At 51.0% G+C, this 26,636-nt stretch overlaps 1 protein-coding gene and 1 long non-coding RNA gene across 12 annotated transcripts in view; one reads left to right on the top strand and one right to left on the bottom strand.

The window, feature by feature from the left end:
• Positions 1 to 26,636, bottom strand: part of ASAP1 (ArfGAP with SH3 domain, ankyrin repeat and PH domain 1) — a 342,709-nt gene that overhangs the window by 3,323 nt on the left and 312,750 nt on the right. For 9 of the 11 annotated variants that reach the window (XM_086337364.1, XM_086337357.1, XM_086337358.1 and 6 more), the window contains 5 exons: positions 19,250 to 19,420; positions 11,882 to 11,951; positions 9,502 to 9,560; positions 3,575 to 4,056; positions 1,660 to 1,782 (listed from right to left, as the gene is read on the bottom strand). In XM_086337364.1, the coding sequence (XP_086193490.1) occupies positions 1,660 to 1,782; positions 3,575 to 4,056; positions 9,502 to 9,560; positions 11,882 to 11,951; positions 19,250 to 19,420 (905 nt within the window). The remainder of the gene's footprint in view (positions 1 to 1,659; positions 1,783 to 3,574; positions 4,057 to 9,501; positions 9,561 to 11,881; positions 11,952 to 19,249; positions 19,421 to 26,636) is intronic. The other 2 variants (XM_086337363.1, XM_086337365.1) reach the window with 1 other exon arrangement.
• On the top strand, positions 13,458 to 26,631 carry LOC147359674 (uncharacterized). The gene is made up of 2 exons (XR_015141136.1): positions 13,458 to 13,549; positions 26,405 to 26,631. It is a non-coding gene; the product is annotated as an uncharacterized LOC147359674 (long non-coding RNA).

Consider the following 26,636-nt stretch of genomic DNA (forward strand, 5'->3'; position numbering starts at 1 on the left):
GAACCCTATCAGAAAAAAGACCAGCGACACGCACGCTGGCTTCGGATGACCATCACGGAGAAAGATGGGCGGCCTCCTTTGCTCCCCGGGCCTGGGGCCTTGGGTGGGCCTCTGTGCACCGGTTTCCATCTGGACAGAGGGGTTAATAACAAGGCTGGGATGACCCATGTCACTGGGTCTTAGTTGGCATCACACACGTGAGTCCTCAGACATTCCTGTGAGGGAGGGTGACTCGTGCCTCCCTTTTCAGAGGGGGAAACTGAGGCTCACAGGAGGCTGCACCCAGGGCCAGAGGGTGAGTCACGCCGGGATTTCAGCGCCCGTCTCCTTGTCAGGGATCTAACCCACCAGACTTCACGACAGACAGAGAGAGGGAGGGAGGGGGCAGGCCTCTGGTTTGTCAGCCTCAGTGCTCCTGACATTTGGGGCAGGGGGTTCTTTGTGGTGGGGGCTCCCCCAAACATCACAGGATGTTCAGCAGAGGCCAGCAGCACCCACCCTGGCCAGGCCCTGACGATCAGAATGTTTCCAGATGTTGCCACACATGCCTGGAGAGCGAGACTGCCCTGGCTGAACCACTGCTGTGGCCCAAGGAGCATCCTGACGGCTGTGACCGGGATTCTGGAGTCATGGTCTGGGCCCAGGGGAGGAAAGGCGAAGGGCCATGAGTGTGCCCGTGTGTGTGTGTTTCTGGGCATCAGCAGGTCCTGGGCTCAGCGGTGAACCATGGGTCCCTTTCTCGACACAGAGGGCTGGGCCCTCTGGGCAGGATGGGGCTCTAGCTGCCAAGGAAGCAGAATTTCCACGCCCAGGGTGGGGAGTGATCGCCTCGGAGGCGTCTGCCCGCTGCCCCTCTGTCCGGCAGGGCCTGCTGGAGGCTTCCTCCCCCGACAGCTTGGACAGCCGTGGACATGTCGGGTCCCCTGCAGCCACCCAGGACCCAGGCAGCTCCCAGGCTGTGGTGGGGGGACAGGGATGCCTTTCCTTCCTGACACCTGGGCAGCAGGTTTTCATGGAAAAGGAGCTGTCATAGATGGTCTCCTTGAATCCTCCCCTGAAGTCATGTGAGGCAGGGATCCTCCTGATAGAACTTCAGGCTGGACGAAGATGGAGCCTGAGGATGTGTGGTGGGTGTGTGTGTGTGTGGAGGGGTGGGGTGATAGAGCCTGAGGATGTGTGGCGGGGATGTATGTGCACACAAGTATGTACGTGTTTGTGTACGTGTATTTCCTGGAGAAGGAAATGGCAACCCACTTCAGTATTGTTGCCTGGAAAATACCATGGACGGAGGGGCCTGGTAGGCTACAGTCCATGGGGTCGCAAAGAGTCGGACACGACTGAGCGACTTCAATGTCAATGTCAATGTGTACGTGTATGTGTGGTGATGCAGCCTGAGAACATTTGGCAGGTGTGTGTGTGTGTGTGTGTGTGTGGTGGTGGCGGTGGTGTTGAAGGGCGAGGCCTGAGCAGAGCTGGCTGGGCCAGTGTTGAATGAGTTTCAGTTTTGCATCTGCCAGAGAGTACCTGAGGCCCACAGGCTGCAGTGTGATAAGGGTACTCTCCTGAGCTGGTTTCGAAGCTAAGAGGCAGGCCAGGCACTGTGTCCTCGGGGGGCGTGTGCAGGCTGACCACGGACAGCGCCACGCAGCTGGTACGTACCCACCACTCCTGGTCCTCCTCCCCGGTGACCACGATCACCTCGCCCTCCATGAAAGTCAGCTCGTCATCGTTGTCCGCCTGGCAGTCGTAGATGGTCTTCACTCGCCTCACCTTGCTCTTCCCCTTCAAGAAAGCAGCGGGGTTTTAGCTCAAGGGACTTGAGGTTTTAGACTGAAGGGAAAGGAGGACACGATGACCCCGGGCAAGTGGCTTCACCTCGCCGAGCCTCAGTTTCTCCTTGATGAAAGGGGGGAGCGCCCCCAGCCCTGGGTGCTCTCCAGATAGAAGGGCCCCTCCGCCCAAGGCAGCAGGGGGGCCCACTGAGAGTGCGGGGGGCAGGGGGCGGGTAACCATAGATGACTTCCATCTGAGAGCAAACATCACGGGGAAGGGATCAAAATCCAGCTTCACCAGAAACAAGCGATGTGCCCGACCCCGCCCCGCCCCGTGGCAGCCTGCAAAGATGACAGCAGATTCTAAAAATGGTTTGGGGAAACATGATGTAAAGCAGACCAAACACATGCAGCATAAACACATTTCTCAGCCCCTCATGCAAAGCGCCGTGTCAGCACACGCTGCTGAAACAGAGCAGGGGAGCCCGGGGCGGGGGCGGGGGACTCCAGGCAGTTCCCCAAAACGTTTTAGTTTCTGACCCATGTTTAATGGAGCTTTTGGTTGTTAGATTTCCAGTTCTCTGCAAACAGGAAGATGGAAATAGAGAACTGACCTTCCAAAGGATGCTTCTGGCGCCTGGCTTATTAAATAATTAGGAATTAAAAAAAAGCAAGCTGTTACGCTCAAAGTCTAGGGTCAAGTGCTTTTCCTCTTGGTCCGTTGGTTTCTCCCTCACTCTCCCCGATGACCCACTTGCTTCTACAATTCCCCTCCCCGGGCTAAGCCAGAGCTGGTGGGGTCTGAGAAGCCGAGGGCTACGGCCAGTCGAGATCTGAAGTCTTTTCAGCTCTGACTCTGTGAGCAAACTGGAAGACCTATGTGCGACCACTTATAACAGGGAGGGTTAAATGAGATAATAAAACGGTGAAGTGTGCAGCAGCTCAGACTGGAATTGTGTACATCAAGGCCAAGGGTGGTGCTCAGGCTTCTGGAGAGCCCGTGAAGAGCAAGCATCCACCCATGAACATGCTTGTGGCCCCCCACCCGGGAGAGGATCTGTTCCACTATTCTCACCTTTCCTTTAGTGTTGAAGGGACACACTTCCATCACAATGTTGTTTTCTCATGGGAAGATGTGAGCAAGGCTTTTGGTCCCCCTGCTAACTGTGCTCCTTAACCCGGGGTGCTCCCACCCCTGTCAGGGTGCAGCGTGGGCAGGACAGACAGCACATGTGCATCTTCCCAGAGCTTCATTTTTCCAAAAAAAATGATTTTTTTGGGGGGGTGGGGGTGGGGAGGGAAAGGCATGTTTAAAGTAAAAAGGACATATTATAGAGTAGAAGGCATTTTGTGAAAATGAAGGGCTGGGAGACTTCAAACCAAACTCTATGTTGGTTGGTACAAGTCTCTTTGGGCTTTGTGTCCAATTCCTCCAGAAAGGTGCGGAGAAAAGCTGAGGTGTGAGGCCACTTTCCTGGGACCCTGGGAAAGGAAAGGTCTCCTGCTCAAGGACCACAGACAAGGGCGACCACTTGCTGGGCGCTGCTCACACTTCCCTGCATTTCATTGCCCATGAAGCCAGGCAGTGTTCTAGCCCCTTTCTGTGAAGGAGGAGACAGAGGTTCAGGGCCATGAGGAGGTGGCCACGGCCCCGTGGTCACAGGGCAGGCAGGTCCTGATGCCTATCTGCTGGGGTCCACAGCCCAGCCCCAACCCCAAGGCCTTGCGCCCCCCACGACACCTGACACCCGACTCCAGGCTGGCTGGGTGAGCACGTGCCTGGGTTTCTGAGCACCACTCACCGTGTTGATCTTCCTGGGCAGCGGCACGGGTGTCTCTGGCAGGGTGGGCGTGAGGTCGTTGGTGTCCTCAGACGCCTGCTTGGGGACGTTCGGGGACAGGTCCGCCAGGTGTGACTTGGGGGTGAGCTCCAGGGGTGGCTGGGCCTTGGGCGAGGCGTCTCCCGTCTGGGGTTTTGCCAGCAGCTCCCCCAGTTGTGGCTTGGGAGGCAGGTCTTTCACCTGGGGCTTGGGGGGCAAGTCTGCGAGCTGGGGCTTGGGGGGCAGGTCGCCCAGCTGTGGCTTCGGGGGCAGCTCGCCTGGCTTAGGTGGTAAGTCTCCAATGGGGGGTTTGGGAGCCAGTTCCGTGGGCTTCGGGGGCAGGTCCCCGGGTGGCGGCTTCTGCGGTAACTCTGTCAACTGGGACGACTTCTGGAAGATCTCAGGTGGGACGTTGGCTTTGTCGAGGGAGAGATGATGGCTGGTCTCTGTTTTCCTTAGTGCCACTGCGGGAGGCAACCACAGAGAGGGGTCACGGGCAGGACTGACCCTGAGCGAGCGCCCCAGGCGGTCGCAGGCCCAGACCCCACATGAATTGGCCTGCTTTTAAAAAAGGTGAAAGTTGGAAGCCTGGAGGCATCCACCTTACAATGGATGATCTTATGCCTCAGTTACGTAAGAACAGGACATCCAAACTCACTCAGAAGTGAAAAAAACAAAAACAAAACCCCACAACTATACACATAATAGATCCTCTGGAGAAGGGAATGGCAACCTACTTCAGTATTCTTGCCTCGAAAATTCCATGGACAGAGGATCCTGGTGGGCTACAGTCCATGGGGCCGCAAAGAGTTAGATGTGATTGAGTGACAAACACTCACTTTTTCATACACATAATACAGATTATAGAAAACTGAAAGGTGCAGAGTTAAAAGAAGAAGTTTTCTGTAAGTCTACTGCGTAAATTAGCCATTTAAAATATTTTGGTATAATTTCCTTCTGGACTTCTCTATGTATCTTTCATAGATAAAACATCTACTCTTATCTATATACTGATTTAGCAAGAATATTCACCACGTTTATAAACATTGTTCATTAGTACTAAGCATATACTTTTCATGCTGCATCCTATTCCGTTCTATAGCGGTATCATTCTAATTTCTCACGTTTTATATGATGTACACACTGTGTAAGAGGGAAAAAGTTTCTCCTCTTACCACTCCCACCTACCACCCCTTTGAGGTCACCTCCGTTCCTTTTTAGTGATGCCCATCCGTGTATATATGAATTATCTTTAAAAGCCAGGGACTACAACAAATACATTCAATGGGACTACAACACCTACGCTGCCTGCAACTTTGCTTCCCATTTAATATACTTGGGAGAATGTCTATTAACATGGGACTACAATACATACACTGAGAAGGAAACGGCAAGCCACTCAAGTATTCTTGCTTGCTACAGTCCATGGGGTCGCAGAGTCGGATGTGACTGAACGACTCACACTCACTCACTCACATACACACACACACACGACATACATTGTCTACAACTTTGGTTTTTCTGCATTTAAAATGCTTGGGAGAATTTCTATTAATAAGTCACTTCCTCCTCCTTCTCTTTAAAGGTTGTGTAGTACTCCATCGCTTGGAGAGTCTGCGGTCTGAACCTTCGCACAGCTCTAACCAGTGGAACTTAAGACATGTCTCCAAATTGGGCTCCACTACTTGGTTACCAGCTGTGTGACCCTGAGCAGGTTACAAACCCCCTCACCCTCCTCATCTCTAAACCACGAGCTGACATAACGCATATGCCAACAGGACGAGGTAGACTACAAACCCCCTCACCCTCCTCATCTCTAAACCACGAGCTGACATAACACATATGCCAACAGGACGAGGTAGACTCTGGGTGTGGTATCAGAATATTACGGAGCATTAGCACCGCTGCTGAGGCAAGGTTCCTTGAGGCCAGGATTCACCAAGCACACAGTGGGTGCTCAGTGAGGACACAGCTGACTGAAGCACACGGAGGAGCCAAACTAAGAACTGTATTCTAAAGACACAACGCTCAGAGAGAGACTTTTTAAATGTTTTGTTTTTTAAAAAAGAAAAGACAAACCCCAGTGTTGGAAGGTCACAGCTACCCTGCAGCTGCTCCTGCTCAGGGCCTGCCGGGCCACATCCCTTCCTAAGGAACTCAAATTTCAAGGGCACCCTGCTCACGGGCCGGCCGGTGAGCTTCGGCCAACGTGGCACAGTTCAGAGAGTGACAACAGCCCCATCAGATTCCTCTCTTGGAAGTCAAGATATTGGGGTAAACAAAGCCTGAGGCAGGTGGCGATGGGGGAACAGCCGGGGGAATCCCCTGAGGCAGCGGGGCTGAAAAGCCTAGCTCTGAGCCACACTTACGGGGGAACAGAAACCGTGAGGAAGTGCTGGGCCGCCCAAACAGGCACCTCCGGTTCTAGGAATTTATCCAGAAAAGGGATCAAAGCCAGGGCACATGCCTGTGCCAGGGTGTTCAGCATGACACTGTTTATAGTGAAAAGAAAAAAACTGTGAACCGGGTGAATGTGGAAGAGGACAGACTACTTAACACGGCCACGTATCAGATACCGGAGCACTACGCAGCCAGTACGAGTACAATTAATCTCATGGAAAGGGCTCTTGATTCACTGCACGACAAAAACCAGCTTCAGATCAGATCAGATCAGCCGCTCAGTCAGCTTAAATAGTGACATAAAAAAATCATAGGAAAAAGACTGAGAGGGCCGACTAAATTGATTTATCCTGGGTGGCGAGACTTTGGGTGGTTTGTATTTTCTTTATACTTCTTTGCATTTTTAAAATCTAGAATGAATATAGGTTAATTTTATACTACAAAGAAATATGAAAAGAGACGGTCTCCCCTCTAAAGAAGTCTCTCCTCTGACTATTTTATTTCCAAGATGATTTTGTGTTTTCCCCTCTCTAATTCAAAGTCCTTTGTGAGCTTCATTCTTAAAAAAAAAAAAAAATTATTTATTTATTTGGCTGTACCACATCTTAAGTTTCGTCATCTGATCTTAGTTGTGGCATTTAAGATTTTCCCTGACCAAAGATCGATCTTGGGCCCCCTGCGTTAGGAGTGTGAAGCATTAGCCACTGGACTACTAGCGAAGTGCCTGAGCTGCATTCTTAACTCTGATGGACAGACAAGCAAATTTCCCCCCAAAGTTGGACGACAAAGAGTACTCTGCTCGAATGAGGACATCAAGAACAAGAAAGGAGTGAGAATTCCACCCCATCCCTGGGACTTCCTTGGCGGTCCACTGGTTAAGAATCCACACTTCCACTGCAGGGGATGTGGGTTCGATCCCTGGTTGGGGAACTAGAATCCCGCACGCTGCAGGGCACAGTTGAAAAATAAGAAAAAGACCTGGGGGGTTATGGTGCATGCAGGCAAGGTTGGTTGGAAACAAACAGATTCAGCCCTTTGAACAGCAGTGTGGTACAGAGCTTAGGTGCTGAACACTCTGCCCCGGGCTTTGACCGTTCTGTTCCTGAGAAGAGGCTCTAAGGACAAAACTGAGAAGGAGGAGGAAGATGAAGAAAGAGTCCACATGCTCTTGGCTCATGTTTCCAACAAAAGGGGGCGCCAAGCAGAGAATGGCAGCTGCTTGATGACAGAATCCTAAGTGGAAAAACCCAGGATGCAGGACTGGACTTTCACTGTGATGACAGCTCGGGAAGAATGTAAGGGACCAAGGGCTGCGTCACAGCCCAACACTACGGTGACTCTGTTCAGGTGGGAGAGCCCCCTGAAGTTTCTCTACTTCTGCCCTTTAAAACTCATTAAACAAATGGCTCCATGCAGCAGTCAATCCCCAGCTGAGAAGGTTTTCACTAAGCCCTTTAAAAGAAGCCCAAAGAATCCCCCGGTGGCTCAGATGGTAAAGAATCCACCTGCAAAGCAGGAGATCTGGGTTCGATCCCTGGGTCGGGCAGATCCCCTGGAGAAGGGAATGGCAACTCACTCCAGTATTCTTGCCTGGAGAATCCCACGGACAGAGGAGCCTGACACGACTAAGCAACTAACACTTTCAAAGAATTTAAAAATAAGTGATGTTTGGGAAGGAAAATCAGTGAGGTGTGGTCAGTCCATGGGGAAGTGCCAGCAGGTGCTGGGGAGGACGGACGGGCAGGAGAAGGAGCTGCGCCCTGTCCCTCTCAGCATCACGGACGCCCTCTGCCTCTGGCTGAGGAGGCTCAGAAATACACCCGGACTCTGCTTGTTTTCTGGGCGAGACAAGGACACACTGGATGGATGGCGCAGGAGCCACTGATATAACACGGAGCACCCTAGCTCTTCTGCTGGGGAAAAACTGCAGGGCCGGGGTGGGAGAAGGCAGACCAGGGAGGAGGCTGCAGAGTCGAGACAGGAGAGGATGGTCTGGGAGACCACGGTGAGAGTGGAGACACGGGAAGATACAAGCAACGGAGAACCAACAGTGTGTGTGGATGGACGAGGGGCATGGGAGGAAGGGAGGAGCTGGGCTTCTCTCCTAGGTTTAAGATCCAATCCCCTGGACCTGGACAATATCGCCTATAACAGACAGGGATGCTGTGCAAGGAACAGGTTTGGCTGGCGGGGGTGTGTGTGTGTCTGTGTGTACCTAGACAATATTGCCTGTAACAGATAGGGACGCTGTGCAAGGAACAGGTTTGGCTGGAGGGTGTATGTGTGTGTGTGAGTGAAGGGTCTTCAAAATCTTAAGTTGAGAAGCCGTCAGACATCTGAGCAGAGACACGACAGTGGCAGGTGTGTGGGAGTTTAGATTATGGAGGGTCACTTGGACTGCGTACATGGCACAGAGGTGCCGAGCTGGGTACCCCAGGGAATGAGGGCAGATTCAGAAGAGAAGTGACTGCGAATGAGCCAATCTCTGGAGGCTGCGGACACGAGGGGCCTGCACACGAGGGGCCTGCACACGGGGGGAGGGACTGTCAGTGCCGTAAGAACAGGATGGTGTCCACAGGCCAAGTGCGGAGACAGTAACCAGCTGGGCCAAAGGCTACAGACAGGCCGAGCCTGATCACCGCTGACGGCCTCGTGGAGGGGTTTTAAGAGACACATGAATGGATCTCGGCGTGGAGAACTGGTAGCTGCGAACCTGACAGAGAGAGAGGCAGTCAGACGGCGTGTCCCTCTTGACAGAAAAGCACACTGCTGCCTGGGAAGGAGTTTTGCCAAAGCCTGAACTAGGAGCATCTGATTGGGTCTCCTGATCCAACTTCCAGTTGACAGGAAATATTCGAGGACAGAGGAACGTGTTAAATGACCACACGGGGCGCCGATCAGCAGAATCCAGCCTTTGCTAAGTACGGTCTCACCTCGTCCTCACGAAACCTGGTGGAGCAGGTGTCCTGGCCCCGCTGATGGGTGAGGAATCTCAGGCTCAGCGAAGCTTCTGAGTCCCCTGCCCGGGCCTCACAGCTAGTAAGCAGGAGAGCCAGTACCGGTTCTGAAGTCTGTCTCATATTGTTTGCAAGAGAAGAAATGGTATCTGGGGATACTAATGATGAATCTTCTGAAAAAGCATTGCTTTTTTTAAGCAAAAGTTTGGTGTTTGTTAATTACAAAACTTGAGCTTATAAATATTTTTATTCACTGAACAAATATTAAGTATACATCTCTCACATGTCAGCTGCTGCTCAAGGCCATCTGAGATAAAGCAGGGGCCAAAAGAGACAGACAGCCCCGATCCCTTGGAGGGTACAGTGACAGTATAATTACATGTAAATATGAAAGAGAGGATGAGATGGTTAGATAGCATCACCGACTAAATGGACATGAGTTTGAGCAAACTCTGGTAGATATCCAGTGAAGGACAGGGAAGCCTGGTGAGCTGCTGTCTCTGGCGTCGGAAAGAGTCAGAGAACAAACAGGATGAAAAAGAGAAATCTTACCTTTCTGAGGTAGTTTAGGAAGAACTCTTGGGCCAAGTGCAGTCTTTGCAGAACCGGTGCTAATGAATAAATAAGAATCGTTTATGATCTCAGAGCGCTATAAAATCAATAGTGAAATAGTATACAAGGAAATCATAGAAATTCACAGATTTATCTATCTAAAATTGCTTTCAACATTTCCCTAACAAAAGATTATAGTCCACTTTCCCAGATTTGAAGCTTGCCTGCATTTCCCTGAGGATTATCTTTTTATTCCCAAGTCTGCAGAATGGAGTCAAGAGGGAAAGTAACAAAACCACCACCAACCCTCTGAGTGAAAAAGCCTGATCCCTCTCCTTCTTGACACCTTTCCCTGAAGGAACAGCGCTGATGAAAGCGCTGGGCACCCTGCAGGTCCTGGGCCAAGCGCGCTGCTCCGAGGCAGCTCTTCTCATGCGACCCCATGTGTTATGCGTGTCTCCTCCACCTGCAGCACAGGAAACCAGAGCCTGTGCACCTCCAGTGACCTGTGGACGCTCCCAAGGCTGGTCAGTGGCAGAGCTGGACATGCAGGCCCAGCTCCATTGGACTCCAGAGCCCTTACTTTTTCCTTGCACCAGAGCAAACAGCTTGGGTCTCAGGCCTCCAGGCTTTCCCTGAGTTGTTCCTCTTCTTGAACCATTTGTAAATGAGCAGAGGAGAAGAGCCCCGGAAAGCAGGCCCCAGGCACAGAAGCTGCCCCATGTCATCTGGTATCAGGGACTCCCCAACGCCCCTGCCACCACCGAGATGCCAGCACTGCAGGAGACAACTCTCAGTGGGAACCTGCTCTTTCTCTTTAACAAGAGGCTGTGACTGTGCTCAGGGAACCCCAGGGGCCCTGAGGACCCAAACAGCACAGCATCCCAATGCCAAACTCATATCTGCCAAGAGCCCCTTTTATTACCTCGTTTATCCTCTGCTGTCCTCTGATGGCCTAAGAACTGACTCCACCCCTCGTCTATCCTAATTGCATTTAAAAGGACAGGAAAAGCCAAACCAGCCAAGAAGAAAACAAAGAGCTCAATAAAGAAGATGAAATGCACGTGTCTTTCATCCTGGCCCACAAATCACTCCTGGTCTGAGTGGCTCTTTCCTTGGCTCCCTCGAAATTCTAGGGCCTCTGGGCTCCTCGAGGCTAAGGCTGGTGAGATCAAGCCACCAATGAACTAGAAGGGTTTTGCCTTGAACACGTCTGGTGCGTGTTTTGGCCTCAGCATCTTCGCAGGGATGCATGTCTGCCCATCACAGACGTGAGCTCGATGCTTTCCCAGCCTGGGTACTGAGGCCAGATGCTTGGAAGCATCTCACACGGGAGACCTGGGCTGGATGCTGTGTGTGGATCTGGGCTTCTTCGCGTGCTGCGGGGGGTGGCGTGTGCACATGTATGTAAGCGTGCGTGTACATGTGGGGGCTTGATTCCCTGTAAAAACCATTAGTGGGCACTTCCTCCACGTCAGACTCCCTCCCCTGGAAGACCCGCCCTGGACCCGGGGTTGAGAGACCCCCAGGCAGTGTGTGTGGGGGGCGCTGAGCGCGAGGGGCAGGCAGTGTTCACTGTGGCGCCTGAGAACCCCCCGGATTGAGTCCCGGGGCCCCGCGTCCTCATCTGCAAACCTGAGGGCAGCAGCAACTGGGCTGCCTCACGGGCTCGTAGAGACAAAAACAGGGCGGCGGCCTCAACAAACTCTGGAAGGCAACCCCCAAGCACCAGCTGACTCCTCCTGCCTGAGCTTTTGGGTTGGGAAGCGGCTCCCTGTGTCCTCATCTGGGATCCAGTCTCCGGGGAAAACCCTCTGTGCTGGGACCGGGTATACACTGTCCAAAGAAACTCATCCGAAGCATCTCATTTCGGTGAGAGGAGAGGAGAAAGGGACGCCCCTCTGTTAGCCTAGCTTAAAGAAATCTTACAAACAGGAGACTTGGAAAGAGTCCTATTTTTATGTTTGAAAATCTCTAGGCTATTGGATCTCCTCGAGGATTATCTTTTTACTCTCAGGTCTGCAGGATGGAGCTAAAAGAGAAAGTAACAAAACAAAATGACTTCATTAAAAAATTGAAAATAAGAACTCATTCCAGCACAGACTCTGCAATCCTCAGAAAAGTGAGGTCCATTCCCGCCTGGAATCTGGAGATGGAGGTGCTGATCCCCTGAAACACCATCCGCAGACCCTGTCCGGGCCCTAGAACTGTGTGCCGAGGGGGGCCATGCAAAGAGATGGAGGCTTTCCGGTTCCCATCACGGTCAGCATCAGCTGGTGAGCAGATGGCCTTAAGTAGACGGCCCCCAAAGCCCACTTGTATAACTGTCCACGGCGACCCTAAGCGGCCCCTCAGGGGAGTCCACGCAGAGATGGCTCACCTCGACTGCTGGGACAGGCCCTCGAACTTGTTCGTGGTCTTACTGGACGATGACGGACCCACGTCGTTACCTAGGGGAAGACAGGATTAAATGGACCAACAGCTGCAGGTCACAGGGCTGCAAGAGGTCCCACACACAAACGCACTCAAGTTTCATTACTCCTTGGAGATGCCCTGAGAGCCACGTTAATAATAGCAACTGCTGTGTACTCAGCACTGACTACCAGTGAGGTACTGTGCTAAGTACCTCACAGTCATTACATCTATGAGATACATATTATTGTGTGGGTGTGCTCAGTCATGTTCAACTCTCTGCAACCCCATGGACTGTAGCCCACCAGGCTCCTCTGTCCATGGGATTTTTCTGGCAAGAATACTGGAGTGGGTTGCCATTCCTCCTCCAGGGGATGTTCCCAGGGACTGAACTCGTGTCTCCTGCACTGCAGGTGGATTCTTTACCCCCTGAGTCAGTGGGGAAGCCCAGACATAGCATTTGCCTTCCGGTTTACATAAGAAACAAAGAAGTAAAGCAGAGGCCAGGGTCAAGCAGCTGGTAAGGGTCAGAGCTGGGATGCGAAGCCAGGCAGCCCTCCTCCAGGGTCTGCAATGAACCCCTACCCTTGCCCCTCCCAGCCCAGCCCCATAACCTACAGAAGGAGAGGCTGGTTAAGTGCTCACATGGAACCTCCTGGATGGGGCTGTAACACCAGGACATCGACGCATGAAGAATAGGGCCAGGCTTCCAAATACAGATCTGGTTTAATGAGACACTCCTTCTAACCATCAGTCTATTTCCACGAGTCTGCAGCTTAACCCTGAAGGTCTTCCTAAGCAGCCTCTCACGGCATCCTCAGAGCTGAGACTTCCTTTAAGGCAAGCGTTTCTTTTCAGTGTGGTGCTCACATCTCACACTTTCAGACTTAAATGGGTCGTAACAATCAAAATGTCAAAGAAAGTTCTAGACAAGGGGAATATGCTGCTGCATCTGCTCATTCCTGCTCCAGGTAGAAAACACCCCAAATCAGTGGTTCTCACCCTATTATGCATGAGCACGAGACCACCAGGGCTGCAGGAGCCCCCGCTCTGCTCGGGGCCACCCACTCCGCTGTCTCACAGACAAGCCAACACGTCAGGGGCTGGGGTGCGACACCGCAGCTCAAACGGCCGGCATCCTCACTTCACCCTCTCCTCTGGCCACCTTCCAAAGATGCTACGTGTTTTTACGCCTCTGTGACCTTGGCGCCTGTGTTCCCACTCTCTGCAACACCTGTCCCCTCCCACTTGTGGTAAATTCCTCTGCCACCTTAGAAAAGAGTCTCTCGAAAGTCGGACTCAGTCCCTTCATCTCCCGGGCGAGCCTACAACCGTTAATCACAGAGGACGGTCAGGGTGCAGATTCTAGAGCCAGACAAGCCTGGCTCTGGAGTCCAGGTGTAGCCCCTGCCCAGCGGGCATGAGTTCTGATGACACTGCTTTTCCTACCGAGTCTCAGTTCCTGCCTGTACGAAAGAGGCATAACAGTTACTACTCCACTAGACGGCGTGAGCATCACGGGGGAGAAACCACGGAGGGTGGTGCACATCACAGAGGCGATACACGAAGGGGGATCGCTGTTCCGAGCTCTCTGATGCGATGTAATGAAAATGGTGATGATTTACTTCCTCAACAGGTGAGCGCTTTGCTGACAGGGGCTCTGCCTTGTCTGGCTCCGTGGTCCTGCTCTCCAGCCCGGTGTCTGCCCAGAGCCGCCTCCGGGTGCTGCTGAAGGAAACTGCAGCCCACAGAGCCGCTGCCACCACTTCCCTGCCCCCAGTCTGGCTTCTCCCACTCCTTGGGGGTGAGGGTGGGCCTGGGCAAGGCATCTGAGGTTGGGCAGACAGGAATCCTGCCTTTCTCAGAGCCAGGCAAAGGCCACCTGCCATGCCTGGGAAGAGAAATGTGGCTTAGCAAAATTTCCAAAAATAGGAGAGCAAGGTTGGAGGGAGGGGGAGGAGCATGAGCGTGGAAGCAGCTCAATCCTTTTCCTCTCTCTGTGCCATCTGGGAAGGACTGTGCTGCACACACAGATGTGCAGGAAGGGACGGTGGCAGACAAGATGAGGGGCAGACAATTTAAGAAGCTGTGGCCAAGGATGTCCCTGCTGGTTCAGTGGTGAGAATCTGCCTGTTAATGCAGGGGACAATGGGTTCTATCCCTGGGCCGGGAAGATCCCACATGCCTCTGGGCAACTAAGCTTTCGAACCGCAACTACTGAAGCCCTTGCGCCCCACAGCCTGTGCTCTGTGACGAGAGAAGCCACTGCAACGAGGAGACTGCACACCACAACTAGAGAGCAGCCCCCACTCACTGCAACGAGATAAAGCTCACACAGCACAGCCAGAAGTAAACAAACAAGCAACAACAAATTCTGTGGCCGAGACTCGAGGTCCCTTGGTATGGCTCGGCAGCTGTGGGCCAAGAGTGTGGAATGAGAAGAGGCGCTGCCCAGCAGGGCCTGGCACACGGGCTCCAGGAGTCTTCTGGAAGAGTGGACACTTGTATGAGCCTCGGAGTCAGAAATTGGTTCCGATCCCAGCTCTGAAGTTACTGGACCTGTGATCTTAGGCAAGTCACTAGACCTCTGTGCTTCGATCTCATCAGTTAACCCAGGACAATGACAGGCCCTATTTTATAGGACAGTTATCATGCCTTAATTAGGATTGACTGGTTTGATCTCCTTGCTGTCCAAGGGACTCTCCAGTAAATCCTAAAGGAAATTAATCCTGAATATTCATTGGAAGGACTCTGGCCACCTGATGCAAAGAGCCGACTCACTGGAAAAGATTAAGATTGAAGGCAGGAGGAGAAGAGGGTAACAGAGGGGAAGCCCGGTATGCTGCTATTTATGGGGTCGCAAGGAGTCGGACACAACTGAGTGAATGAACAACAAACGATGACTTAATACAATAACGTATGAACAAATGTACAGGACCTGATACCTGGCAAATAATTATACATGGTAGTAGCCATTATTATTTCTAGAACTGCATGTAAAATGGGGTTGGGTGGCAGGGGCAGCTGACTTGAGACGATATTGGGAAATCTAAGAAAAAGAAAGAATCAGGACGTATCTGCCCAAAGGCTCTTTTACAAGTCAATGCTACTTCCAATAAGTAGATGTGGGCGCCTCAGATCAGGCATTTCAAATACTGACTCTATCACCTGGAAGTTCTGGCCTTGAGATAGGAGAAGTGAATCAATTTTTGGTATAGCTTTTCATTCATTATCTATCCATTATCTATTCTCCATTAAAAAAAAAAGGAAGCTTGGGGAGGATGGGGGCCTGGGAAGTAGGGGACAAAAAAGCAAGTGTATAGAACTTTTTAAGTCCTGGAAGGCAAAGACAAGGAATTAATTAAAGTAATTCCCAGAGGTCACTTAGGCAAGAACTGGAGGATCAGAACTCGGGCTTCTGGCAAGTTCACTCAGTTCATGTTACGGTTCCCCGGGTTGTGGCCCTGTAAACACTTCTGTGAATACTGGACAGCGGTCCCAGGGGAGGCTGATCACAGGTAGCAATTACAAGGATCTCAAGTTCAAGAAGAGGTTTAATATTATGGCCACCATCAACTGGATAACTGGCTGCGCTATCTTCTGTGGTCTCGCCTGTAAGAACCTCAGTGTCAAATCCTTGGTCTATTTTCAGCCTCTGCATGTGACCCTGTGCTATATGCCTTTAGTGAAGACACCACACTCCTGGACTTCATTTTACTTTGCTACCTTTATTTTCCCTTTGTCCTCATTTCCTTACTAATTTTTGTGTTAAAATGCGTTGGTCTTTTAGAGAGTAGGTTATAAGCAACTTATTTTATCTCCGAAGGTGAGTTTAACGACAAGCCACCTTAGAAATCAACAGTCCCTGCAAAAACCTGATTCTGCCCACAGGCCTGGCTGTCTTCTGATCAAAATCCTGCCTTCACCATCTCCCCGGTGAAGGCTGAACTCATCACTGTGGCGGGACTGCAGTCACGTGACGTCTGGGCTACCTGGGTACTCTGGATGCTGTGGATCTAGTGGGGAGAGAGCCCAGGGCACCTCCCCAAAGATCAGGGCTCCATGCTGCAGGGACGGGGCGGAACAGCCTGGTGGAAGGTGCCCACCTGCTAGGGCACCTTCTCCCTAACTCCATTCACAGGTAAAGGAACAACTGCTGAGACAGGAGAATGGCCACAGGGATCATCGAACCGTTACGAGCAGAACTTAGCAGAGTACCGAGGGGGTGAGGGCCACGGGCTCTCCCAGCCACAGGGGATCCCCTCTTACCAGCTGAGAGGGCCTGGGCCGCGCACTGAACCTTTCTGAATCTGTGTCCTTACAGTCAAGCTCCCCATGTCCTACTCTGTGAAACTGTGGCAAAGAATCCAATAAGGGCTATTAACTAGCCCCGATTTACAGCTGGAGAAACTGAGGTAGGAAATGAACCAAATATAACTGCTGAAAGCCACAGGGCTACAGGTGGTAGAGACGGATCAGAACACAGGCAGTGTGACACAGGTCCCCACTGGAGCTCCAGAGACAGAAAAAGCTCGTGCCTTCATAAAGCGTTCATACCATGCTAAGAAAGGCAGAGCAGTAAACAGAACCACTCTGTAATAATCCCTACACCAGAAGGGGCAGAGGGTGGGCAGGTGGGGCCTGGCGAGGGCTCAGGGGCTGTGCTACCCACTCCTCATGCCCACCACCCCCTAGCCCTCGGACAGCCCAGAAGCCCTCACCCTCGGGGGCTGGGAGGAGAAGGGGACTTTAGGGGAACATAAGCGCGCTGGTTATTGATGCTTTCCAACTGTGAGATGGTTGGGGTATCACCGACTCAATGGACATGAGTTTGAGTGAACTCCGGGAGATAGCGAAGGACAGGGAAGCCTGGCGTGCTGCAGTCCATGGGGTCACTGAGTCAGACACGACTGAATTACAACAACAACAAAGAGCACTGAAAGATGGGTTCCTGGGGGGAGACTGCGGGCACTGGGAATCTGACACCCCATGTGCTTTATTAACAAGAGTCTGGCCCCTGCCTTCAGCTTCTAGACCACGGCGTCAGCGGGAGACAGGCAGAGATAAAACCTGTGGGGACGACAACATAAAGCATGTGGTGGGCTAGAGTTAAAAGTCGCTTCAGCGTGCCTGGCGAGAGGCCTGTCACTGACCTGAGCCTACATGTGTCTGCAAGAAGGTCTCCCCTATGTGCACACCAACCACCTCAAAGAGCCAGCCCGACAGTCACGGAATGACCACCTGGGGTTGTCTGCGACGTGGACAGTCGTCACTTTTGCACGGACAGGTTCTGCCTTTGTGCCTGGAGGTGGGTGGTAGGCGAGTGGCTCTGGCTGGTGGTGGTGGGTGGGGAGGGCAGACGACTGCTCGTGGCCCAAAGTGTTCAAAGCTCAAAGGCTCCCGCTGACCGTCCAGGACACTGACTCTGTCTCATAAAGGGGGAACCTTGCTTCCTAGTGAAAAATGCCCCTCGTCCCCAACAAAACCACCAAAACCAAACAAGATGAACGGCAGCTGCGAGTCCTGCTGCTCAGTCAGGTGGAAGGAACCTAAGAAAGAGATGATTCTTCAGCTAGAAAACAGAAATGTGGTAAATTTGAACTGCAGACCAATGGAGCAAGGCCTGATAAACTTCACGGAGAAATAAAAGAAAACCTGAAGGAACAACAGGATGGAAGCTTAATGAGATTCGCAAAGAAGGTTAATCAGAGATTCGTGGTAGGAACACTTGCAGGAAACTTGTGACCATCAGTGGGACGCTGTCTGGGGCAAAGTCCTTTTGCACGAACCCTGGGGACTCCCGAAGGCCTTGGGTGGGGTCTCGGTCAGCCTCAGGGACCTGTGTGGAGCTGATGGGTGCCTGGGCTGTGCCCTCCAAGGCTCCCCCGGCTCGTCTCACTGAGAACTGATTACTCAACACTCGCTGCGAAGTCCCCGAGAAGCCTCCCCATGCAGCTGGACGCCCCGGTCCAGCATTTCCACAGCATTTGCTCACAGGGCAGCATGGTGGTGAAGAGCACACTGCACATGCTTTCCCACTCATCTCCAACCTGGAGCGCGTGTGTGCAGAGGCCCAAACCCAGGCATGAAGCGAGCAGAGTGGAAGGCTGAGCAGACAGCCCACCCGCGCTGCGGCACTCCAAGCCACGTGTGGCTCAAGCGTGTGCCAGTCTGCAGATGGCAGCATGGCTGTTCCCCAAAGCTCCCCAAGTTCGAACACCTAATGCCTTTAATGATGGCCTTTCCTGGGGGTTCAGTAGGTAACGAGACCACCTGTAATGCGGGAGACCTGGGTTTGATCCCTGGGTTGGAAAGATCCCCTGAGGAGGAAATGGCAACCCACTCCAGTATTCTTGCCTGGAAAATTCCATGGACAGAGGAGCCTGGTGGGCTACAGCCCATGGGGTCACAAAGAGTTGAACACAACTTGGAGACTAACTCCCAACTCACCAATGCCTTTAAAAGCATTCAGCTGAGTTCCCTATCGGTTGCAATGACAAACAAAAAACAAGCCACAAGGCGGCACGCTGGGAGGGGAAGGGGGGACCTGTAAACCAGCAGAGCCAGGGCCCCAGGGGACCCCTGGCTCTTGACCCAAGTTGGTGGCAGGCTGACATACTAAAAAGGCAGATGGAGCTGGAAACAGCGCTCCTCGTGGATGGAAATGTGCTATCCGCCACCAGCTGTCACAGAGATGGTAAACTGCTGACGGACTCTGGGTGGGTTTCTTTATTCTCCAGCGATTACTGAGCACCTACTGCATTCTGGCTCGATTCTAGGCTCCGTGAACACAGAAGAGAACAAGACAGACAAGGGCCCTGCTCTCATGGAGACCAAAACACCAAACACAAACAAAACATTCTTGTGTCAGCGGAGATCCGGGGCCTGGAGGGAAACAGGGGGATGGGGGCTCCCTTAGAACAGACAGACGAAAGGGAGCCAGGCTTTCAAGCCCACAACAGAGCTGCAGGGAGGAGGCGGCCCCAGGAGGCAAAGAGCCTGGAGGACCCAGAAGTGAAAGCAGATCAGTGAGGCTGAGAGCAGGGGAAAGGGGGCTGGGAGAGACACGAGCCTGACCACAGAGGCCCTGGTGGGTGTCTGGTGCTCAAGAAACGCTCAGCACCTTATCATTATTAAGCTTTCTAAGTGGTGATAGAAATATTTTCCCAAACGTTTCTTGGTCATCAGAGGCTGCGCAATAACGCGTGTCTAAGCCCTGGCCCAGCATGGGTGTGGTCTCCTCCGTCTGCTGAGCGTGCCAAGTGCCCACTGCCCCCCGAGCCCCGTGTGCGGCCCGACCCCGGGCAGCGTGGGCCCTGACTTGAGGATGACTTACCCCAAGGAACTGCGCCTTTGTTTGGGGGCCCGTGAGGTAGTGGGCTGGGAGGGTCAGACAGGGTTCTCTTGTGTCCGGGTGGTGGGGGAGGAGGCCGCTTCTTGGACAGGGTGGAGCTGCCACTAGAGGTCTGGGTGCTTAGAGGGAGTGTTGAAGGTGGGCCAGGTGGACCTGGAAAGGAATCGAATGGGGCAGGAAGGTTAATCCCGGTCTCGCAGACAGAACAGCCCATATGCGGTTACTCCCGAGCACAGAATGGGTTATGACACAGGGAGACGGAAGCAGGAGGCTGGGGACGGCCCAGTCCATCCACCCGGTAACCCACAAAAAGGGTTTTAAAAAATTGCTGGTAAAAAAAATTAAAAAGGAGAATGCGTGCTGTTAAGAAACAAAATGTCAGTCAACATGGAATGCTCCTGGGTTGACAACCTCATTTGGGTGCAATGGGAAAAACACACATTTCACACCAATAAGTGCCCTGGAACCACTGCGAAACCTGTGCTGGGGAAGACACCCAGCACTGCCAGGAGCCTCAACAGAGAGGAGAGCAAAGAGCAGACGCAACCTCCAAGCGGCCTCAGACCAGGGTTTTCTCGGCACTGCAACTCTTTCCTCTAGTCAGCAAACTTTGCCAGAAGTTTTTTTTCTCTTTTCTGATGACTTTTATAAATAAACGCTCTAATGTAAAGGGTTACTTAGAAAGAAGGGAAGTTCAAAAACATTTTTTCCCCCTCCAATTCTGACCTGTTCTAGAAATCACAAAGGTGAAAGTGTTATTCACTCAGTTGTGTCCTCTGCAACCCTGTGGACTGTAGCCCGCCAACTCCTCTGTCCATGGGATTCTCCAGGCAAGAATACTGGAGTGGGTTGCCATTTCTTTCTCCAGGGGATCTTCCTCACCCAGGGATTGAACTCAGGTCTCCTTCACTGCAGGCAGATTCTTTATCATCTGAGCCACCAGGGAAGACCCAGAAATCATAAACCATCTATTATACTGGAAGCCTGAATGCATTATATAAGCTTCATTAATTTCTAAAGGTTTAAAAAAATTTTTTTAAACACCCTAATTTTATTTTTTAAATTGGAGTATAATTGTTTCACAATGTTGTGTTAGTTTCTGCTGTACAACAATATGAATCACCTATATGTATACATATATCCCCTCCCTCTTGAGTCAATACGTTTTTTAAAAGATTCTATTTTCTCTAGAGGTAATGACAGGATAGCAATAATGATACTAATATTACACACACACACACACACACAAACCATTACTACCATTTCTAATGTTTTTAGAAAAAAAAAGGGAGTTTTAAGTATATATGCTATTAAACTTATTTCAAGTGACACTGAAGTGGCTGGTGTGTGCCTGGGGACCTGGGTGACGCTGGGCACCTTGACAAACCTCTCTTCATGATTATTAACAGATATATGATTTAACTAGACAACAGTTTCCGCAAACATTGAAAGAAGAAGAAAAGGAAGAAATGAAAAAAGCTAGGGACACTGCCACCCCAAATGTTTAAGGCAGGAGGGTGGGTACCTGGTGCCCCAGAAAGGCTCCAAAAGAGCCTTCTACATTCTGTGTATTAAAAGAGAAGCTTAATTACTGCTGGCCTCCTTCCTTGGAAAACAAGCTCTGCTGTATCCCATGATCAATTATGGTCAGTACCAACACAGACTTAAACCCCTGTTTCTAAGAGATAGTCTTGTCTTGAAGTAAATACTGCTCAGCTCAGGAAGACAGTCATTTGCTTTAGGATGAGATGGCCCTGGCTGTAGCATTCATTCTCAGTCCTACTGACAGATATGTGATGGAAGCCTGTTACCCCAGAGCAATGCCTAATTATGACACCAGTCACTGCCCTTTCAGAAACGATTTTATTTTTGCAACAATAAAGGCATTGTTACTTTAGCCTTGTGTTTGCATAGGGCTTCTTAGTTTTTGAAATATGTTCCTACATGGTGTTCCCCTCAATTTTCATAACAACTCTGTGAGGCATGTGGGTCAGGTATTGTTCTTGTTGCTAAGTTGTATCTGACTCTTTTGCGACCCCATGGACTGTAGCCCACCAGGCTCCTCTGTCCTTGGGACTCTCCAGGCAAGAATACTGGTGTCGCCATTTCCTTCTCCAGGGGATCTTCCCAATCCCGGGATTGAACTCGCGTTTCCTGCACTGACAAGTGGATTCTTTACCACTGAGCCACCTGGGAAGCCTGGGGTCAGGTATTCCTGGCCCCATTTTGCAGCCAGGAAAGTGGAGCTGGGAATGGTGTGATAAAGGTTAGGTAGCCGAGAGGAGCTGGGCTGGACCATGATGCAGGTCTCTGGGGCTGGCGAGGGCTCGCCCTGTCCTAAAAGCCAGGCCAGCATTTTCTGGGCTTGGCACACGTTGATGCAAACGGCAACAACAAAGCTCGGTACTAGGAAGTGTAACTTTCCTCTTGGAAATAGGAAAATAGATAATAGACAATGGTGAGATTCTCCGGCAGGTTCGTCTTTAGCGCCACCTTGGGACTGCTTGATGTACCGCATCTGAAAGGCCATTCAATGGGTTCCAAATCCTGCCTGGAAACACAGACGGCCAATGGGGCGATGTCTCTGGGCAGAGCGGTCTGTAAACGTGATTTTAGCAGACAGCAAACCAGAGCAGTCCTGCAACCAACCACAAACCAAGCAAAGTCAAGGTTTCTGAATCATCATGTTAAAAATGTAGGGGTTCGTGTTCCCTTCATCACATCAACACAGCCTTGCCTCACTTTCTTCGCGTCAGCTGCCGCAGTCTCTAATTATTCCTTTTCTGCTTACTTGTCACGGCCTCCCTCCCCACCATGCTGCAGGTTCTATCGAGGTCAGGCTTTTCTTTGGCCTGGTAAGCTGAATTTAATAATGCAGTGTCGAATAAATGGATGAATAAACTGCTACTTCTCTTGTTTTAAGGCTAGTGATCCTTAAGGAAGATAGAATGTCTCCCTTAGGGAGACACAGCAGAAACCAGGGGGAGAGGGGACCTAGTGAGAGAAGTTCAAAGAGAAACATTCAGTACTGTAATCTACCTTCACAAAAAATTTTACACACACCCAGACCCACCTACCGTTCTGGAACAGAAGCCACAGAAAGGAAGGTGCCACTGAATCTTCTGACTGGTAGGTCATGAGTTAAAGAAAGGCGAAAAACATTGTATCAGACCCCACAGAAGCACACAAAATTTTTTTAAGTTTTAAAGAGCTCAAAAGATGTCAGAAATGAGTAACTTGTCTTTAGGCACTGAAAATGATGTTTCAAGTGAAATAAACCTGAGGACTGGCTCAGTCAGGAAAGAAGCAATTCTTGCTGGGTAAAGAAAGCTAAAACAGGGACTTCCCCTGGTGGTCCAGTGGCTAAGACTCCACACTCCCAGTGCAGGAGGCCTGGGTTCGATCCCTGGTCAGGGAACTAGATCCCACACGCCACAATTAAGACCCAGTGCAGCCAAATAAATAAATAAAATATATATTAAAAAAGAAAGAAAGCTAAAACAAAAGAGAATAGGAAAGAGTAGACACAGCATCAAACATACTCAAAAGGGAGGCACGATTAACAGGTGGGGAGGGGAGGGACTTGGGCAGCCAAGTTCCTCCCCTGAACTCTGCCGGGGCCTGTGGGAATAGGCAGAAAACACCCTAAACCACAGTGCCCGCTAATATCGGCTATTATGTCAAATTATCCACCAACACTTTTCTTAAAAATATGGGTCTAGGCTTACAAGGTTGCTATAAATAACACTGAGGTTACATTATTAGAAAGTCTTTCTACGAGGAGGCAGGGTGTACCGCAGCTCTTACTGGGGGTTCACGTGGCTGGGCTGTGGTCCTGCATTGCTAACAGCCTCTTGGGTCACTCATCTGTTGGACACTCTTCCCATGCCTTCAACTCGAGCAGCCTCACTGGACACCCCTTGAACTGTGCTGCTGAGAGCATCTCCTGGTCATCAGCTTGGGGAGGCCCCTCACAGAGTGCGACACGTGGCCAAAGCTTGGGAAGCTCACGAGCCTGACGATGCTGTACACATCCTGAGATGCTGTACATCTCAGAAGCTATGATCCCTCCACCTCAGCATCTATGAAGGGTCATCTCCAGTGTAATCTTATCCAGAAGCCTGCTCTAACCCTCCTTTGCCCTGGAGCAACTGTGGCTATGAATATTTCTGCACACACAGGCTGACTGGCACTGCACACTCTCTACCCAGCATTAGACCCGCACTGTCTCCGCATTCCTAGGCTGGAAACGTCTTCAGGGCAAGGGCCACGCTGTCCTTCTCTCTCTCAGCACCCGGCACGTTCTGGGCACAGCCTATGGACATAATTCACGGTATAAGTCGGGAGGATCCTTCTTCAGTGTCCTTGCATCTTTGAAAGGAAAGTGAAAGTCACTCAGTCGTGTCCGACTCTTTGTGAACCCATGGACTATACAGTCCATGGAATTCTCTAGGCCAGAATACTGGAGTGGGTAGCCCTTCCTTTCTCTGAGGGATCTTCCCTACCCAGGGATCGAACCCAGGTCTCCTGCATTGCAGGTGGATTCTTTACCAGCTGAGCCACAAGGGAAGCCCAAGGATACTGGAATGAGTAGCCTATCCCTTCTCCAGGGGATCTTCCCGATCCAGGAATCAAGCTGGGGTTGCTCCTCCATGACAGGCGGATTCTTTACCAACTGAGCTATCAGGGAAGCCCTTGTACCTTTGGTTCTTAATAAAACAGAGGACCCAGAGGCCTCCCATGCTGGGAAACCAAAGGTACACCTCTGATTTCAATTTAAAGAAAAACCCAGAAGATTACTTTAAAAATTAACCTGACAGTTTGGGGCAGAAAACTGTCTGTAGAAGTATAATATATATATTCTAACATGCCATATTAAGTGTTAATGACAGGAGCTAATGACAGAGTTATACAGACAACTCTGGACAACATGAACGAAAAATTTAGCATTTTCTTCTTTTTAAATTTAGCATTGTCTAATGGTTTTCACTGGACATGGAACCACAGACTGGTTCCAAATAGGAAAAGGAGTACGTCAAGGCTGTATATTGTCACCCTGCTTATTTAACTTATTATGCAGAGTACATCATGAGAAACGCTGGGCTGGAAGCAGCACAAGCTGGAATCAGGATTGCCGGGAGAAATATCAATAACCTCAGATATGTAGATGACACCACCCTTATGGGACAAAGTGAAGAAGAACTAAAAAGCCTCTTGATGAAAGTGAAAGAGGAGAGTGAAAAAGTTGGCTTAAAGCTCAACATTCAGAAAACGAAGATCATGGCATCTGGTCCCATCACTTCATGGCAAATAGATGGGGAAACAGTGGAAACAGTGACAGACTTTATATTTTGGGGCTCCAAAATCACGGCAGATGGTGATTGCAGCCATGAAATTAAAAGATGCTTACTCCTTGGAAGGAAAGCTATGACCAACCTAGACAGCATATTAAAAAGCAGAGACATTACTTTGCCAACAAAGGTCCATCTAGTCAAGGCTATGGTTTTTCCAGTAGTCACGTATGGATGTGAGAACTGAACTATAAAGAAAGCTGAGTGTGGAAGAATTGATGCATTTGAACTGTGATGTTAGAGAAGACTCTTGAGAGTCCCCTGGACTGCAAGGAGATCCAACCAGTCCATCCTAAAGGAGATCAGTCCTGAGCGTTCATTGGAAGGACTGATGTTTAAGCTGAAACTCCAATACTTTGGCCACCTGATGCGAAGAGCTGACTCATTTGAAAAGACCCTGATGCTGGGAAAGATTGAGGGCAGGAAGAGAAGGGGACGACAGAGGATGAGATGGTTGGATGGCATCACCGACTCAATAGACATGAGTTTGGGTAAACTCAGGGAGTTGGTGATGGACGGGGAGGCCTGGTGTGCTGCGGTTCATGGGGATGCAAAGAGTTGGACATGACTGAGCGAATGAACTGAACAGTTTTCACAGTACAGAGCCTGAGAGAGAGGAGAGATTACATCACTCAAAACATAGGTAAAGATGTAGTAACTTTACTTAGAGAAGAACTGTGTGTGTACAAGGAAGAAGCTACAGACACCTCCTCGCTCAGAAGGGGAAACAGAGGCAGAGTGTGGTGGAGGGAGCGTGTGGAGAAACCATGGTGGGTCAGCCATGGAGCCGGTGGGGTCCCAACACGGCGGAGTGACGCTGTTAAGGACCCAGCATCATAGAACACATGAGAGCTGTTCACGTGTCCTTCAACCTCCTTCCGGGAATATTAAGAGAAAAGAGCCAAACTCAAGGGGCTCAGGGTTGGCTCCTGAACGCTTACTCATACATACTTCTGGGCAAGACACACAGCAAGGACTTCTTTCCATGCCCTGGCAGTCAGGAGGCTGGCTGGACAGCCTGCGCCAGTGACCACGGCCAAGGGCGGAAGTGACAGAAGTGTTCTTGGCCAGTGCAAGGTGACACATGTGATGCTTTAAAGAAGAGTGAGAGAGACTGAAAAAAAAAAAAACAGGCCCCCAAATCTCCCATCTCACAATGCCCACCCGCAACCAAAACCTAGAAAATTCAACTGGAATGAAGGACATTATTATCCAGTATTAAAATCAAGCCATTCAAGTTGCTATCTTCCAATGAGATTAAAAAAAAAAAAAAATCCCAGGAAACTTAAGAGTCATCAGCATATGAATCATGTCCCTCTGGGGCGGGGCGGGGGTGGGATGGGGGACATCTCCTAGGCTCCCTGACTCACACTCTGAGGGTGGTCGGCTACCTTCAGACCCCGGGGAGGACAGGTCTCCTCCCTGGCCACCCCTCTTTGTTGCCACAGACCTCAAAAGAGAGTCAGAGAAATGGTGTATAAAAGGCTTACACAACTGAGTGTGGGCATAAACATTCTGCAGGCCAACTATCTATCACATTCAGCAGGTCAACTGTCTATCACGGCCCCAGGACATCTGGGTTAGTTTTCTGAGTATCCCCTCCTTGCTCTGGCCACATACTTCTGGGATGTGCTCTCATTGATTCCGCTGTTGTTTATTCATGCAACAAGCGCTGACGGAGCACACCTGTGCGGGGGATGCAGGGATGGCTCACTCACGGCATCCCTGCAGGAGCGGAGGGGAGAGTGGAAGGGAGACTTCTTTCAGCCTTTCTTCAAACCTGCAGCGGCACCCACAGCTGCCCCAATGGCCAGCTCACCCTTCTCGTCCACTGGAGCCCTTCCCAGGACCCAGGACACTTGCAGAACCGAACACCTGCAGCAGGACCAAATAGGCTGCCATGCTACGTACTCAATGCCCACGCCGTGCCAGTCACTTTGCAAATATGACTTCACGCTCTAAGCAAGGACCCCGCCAGAAGCCCAATCCTGATTTTTCAGATGAAGAGCCTGAATCTC

Source organism: Bos grunniens, chromosome 14 (assembly GCF_055505025.1).
Source record: "Bos grunniens cultivar Pamir isolate PY7600 chromosome 14, Bosgru_T2T1.0, whole genome shotgun sequence".
Classification (NCBI taxonomy): Eukaryota; Metazoa; Chordata; class Mammalia; order Artiodactyla; family Bovidae; genus Bos; species Bos grunniens.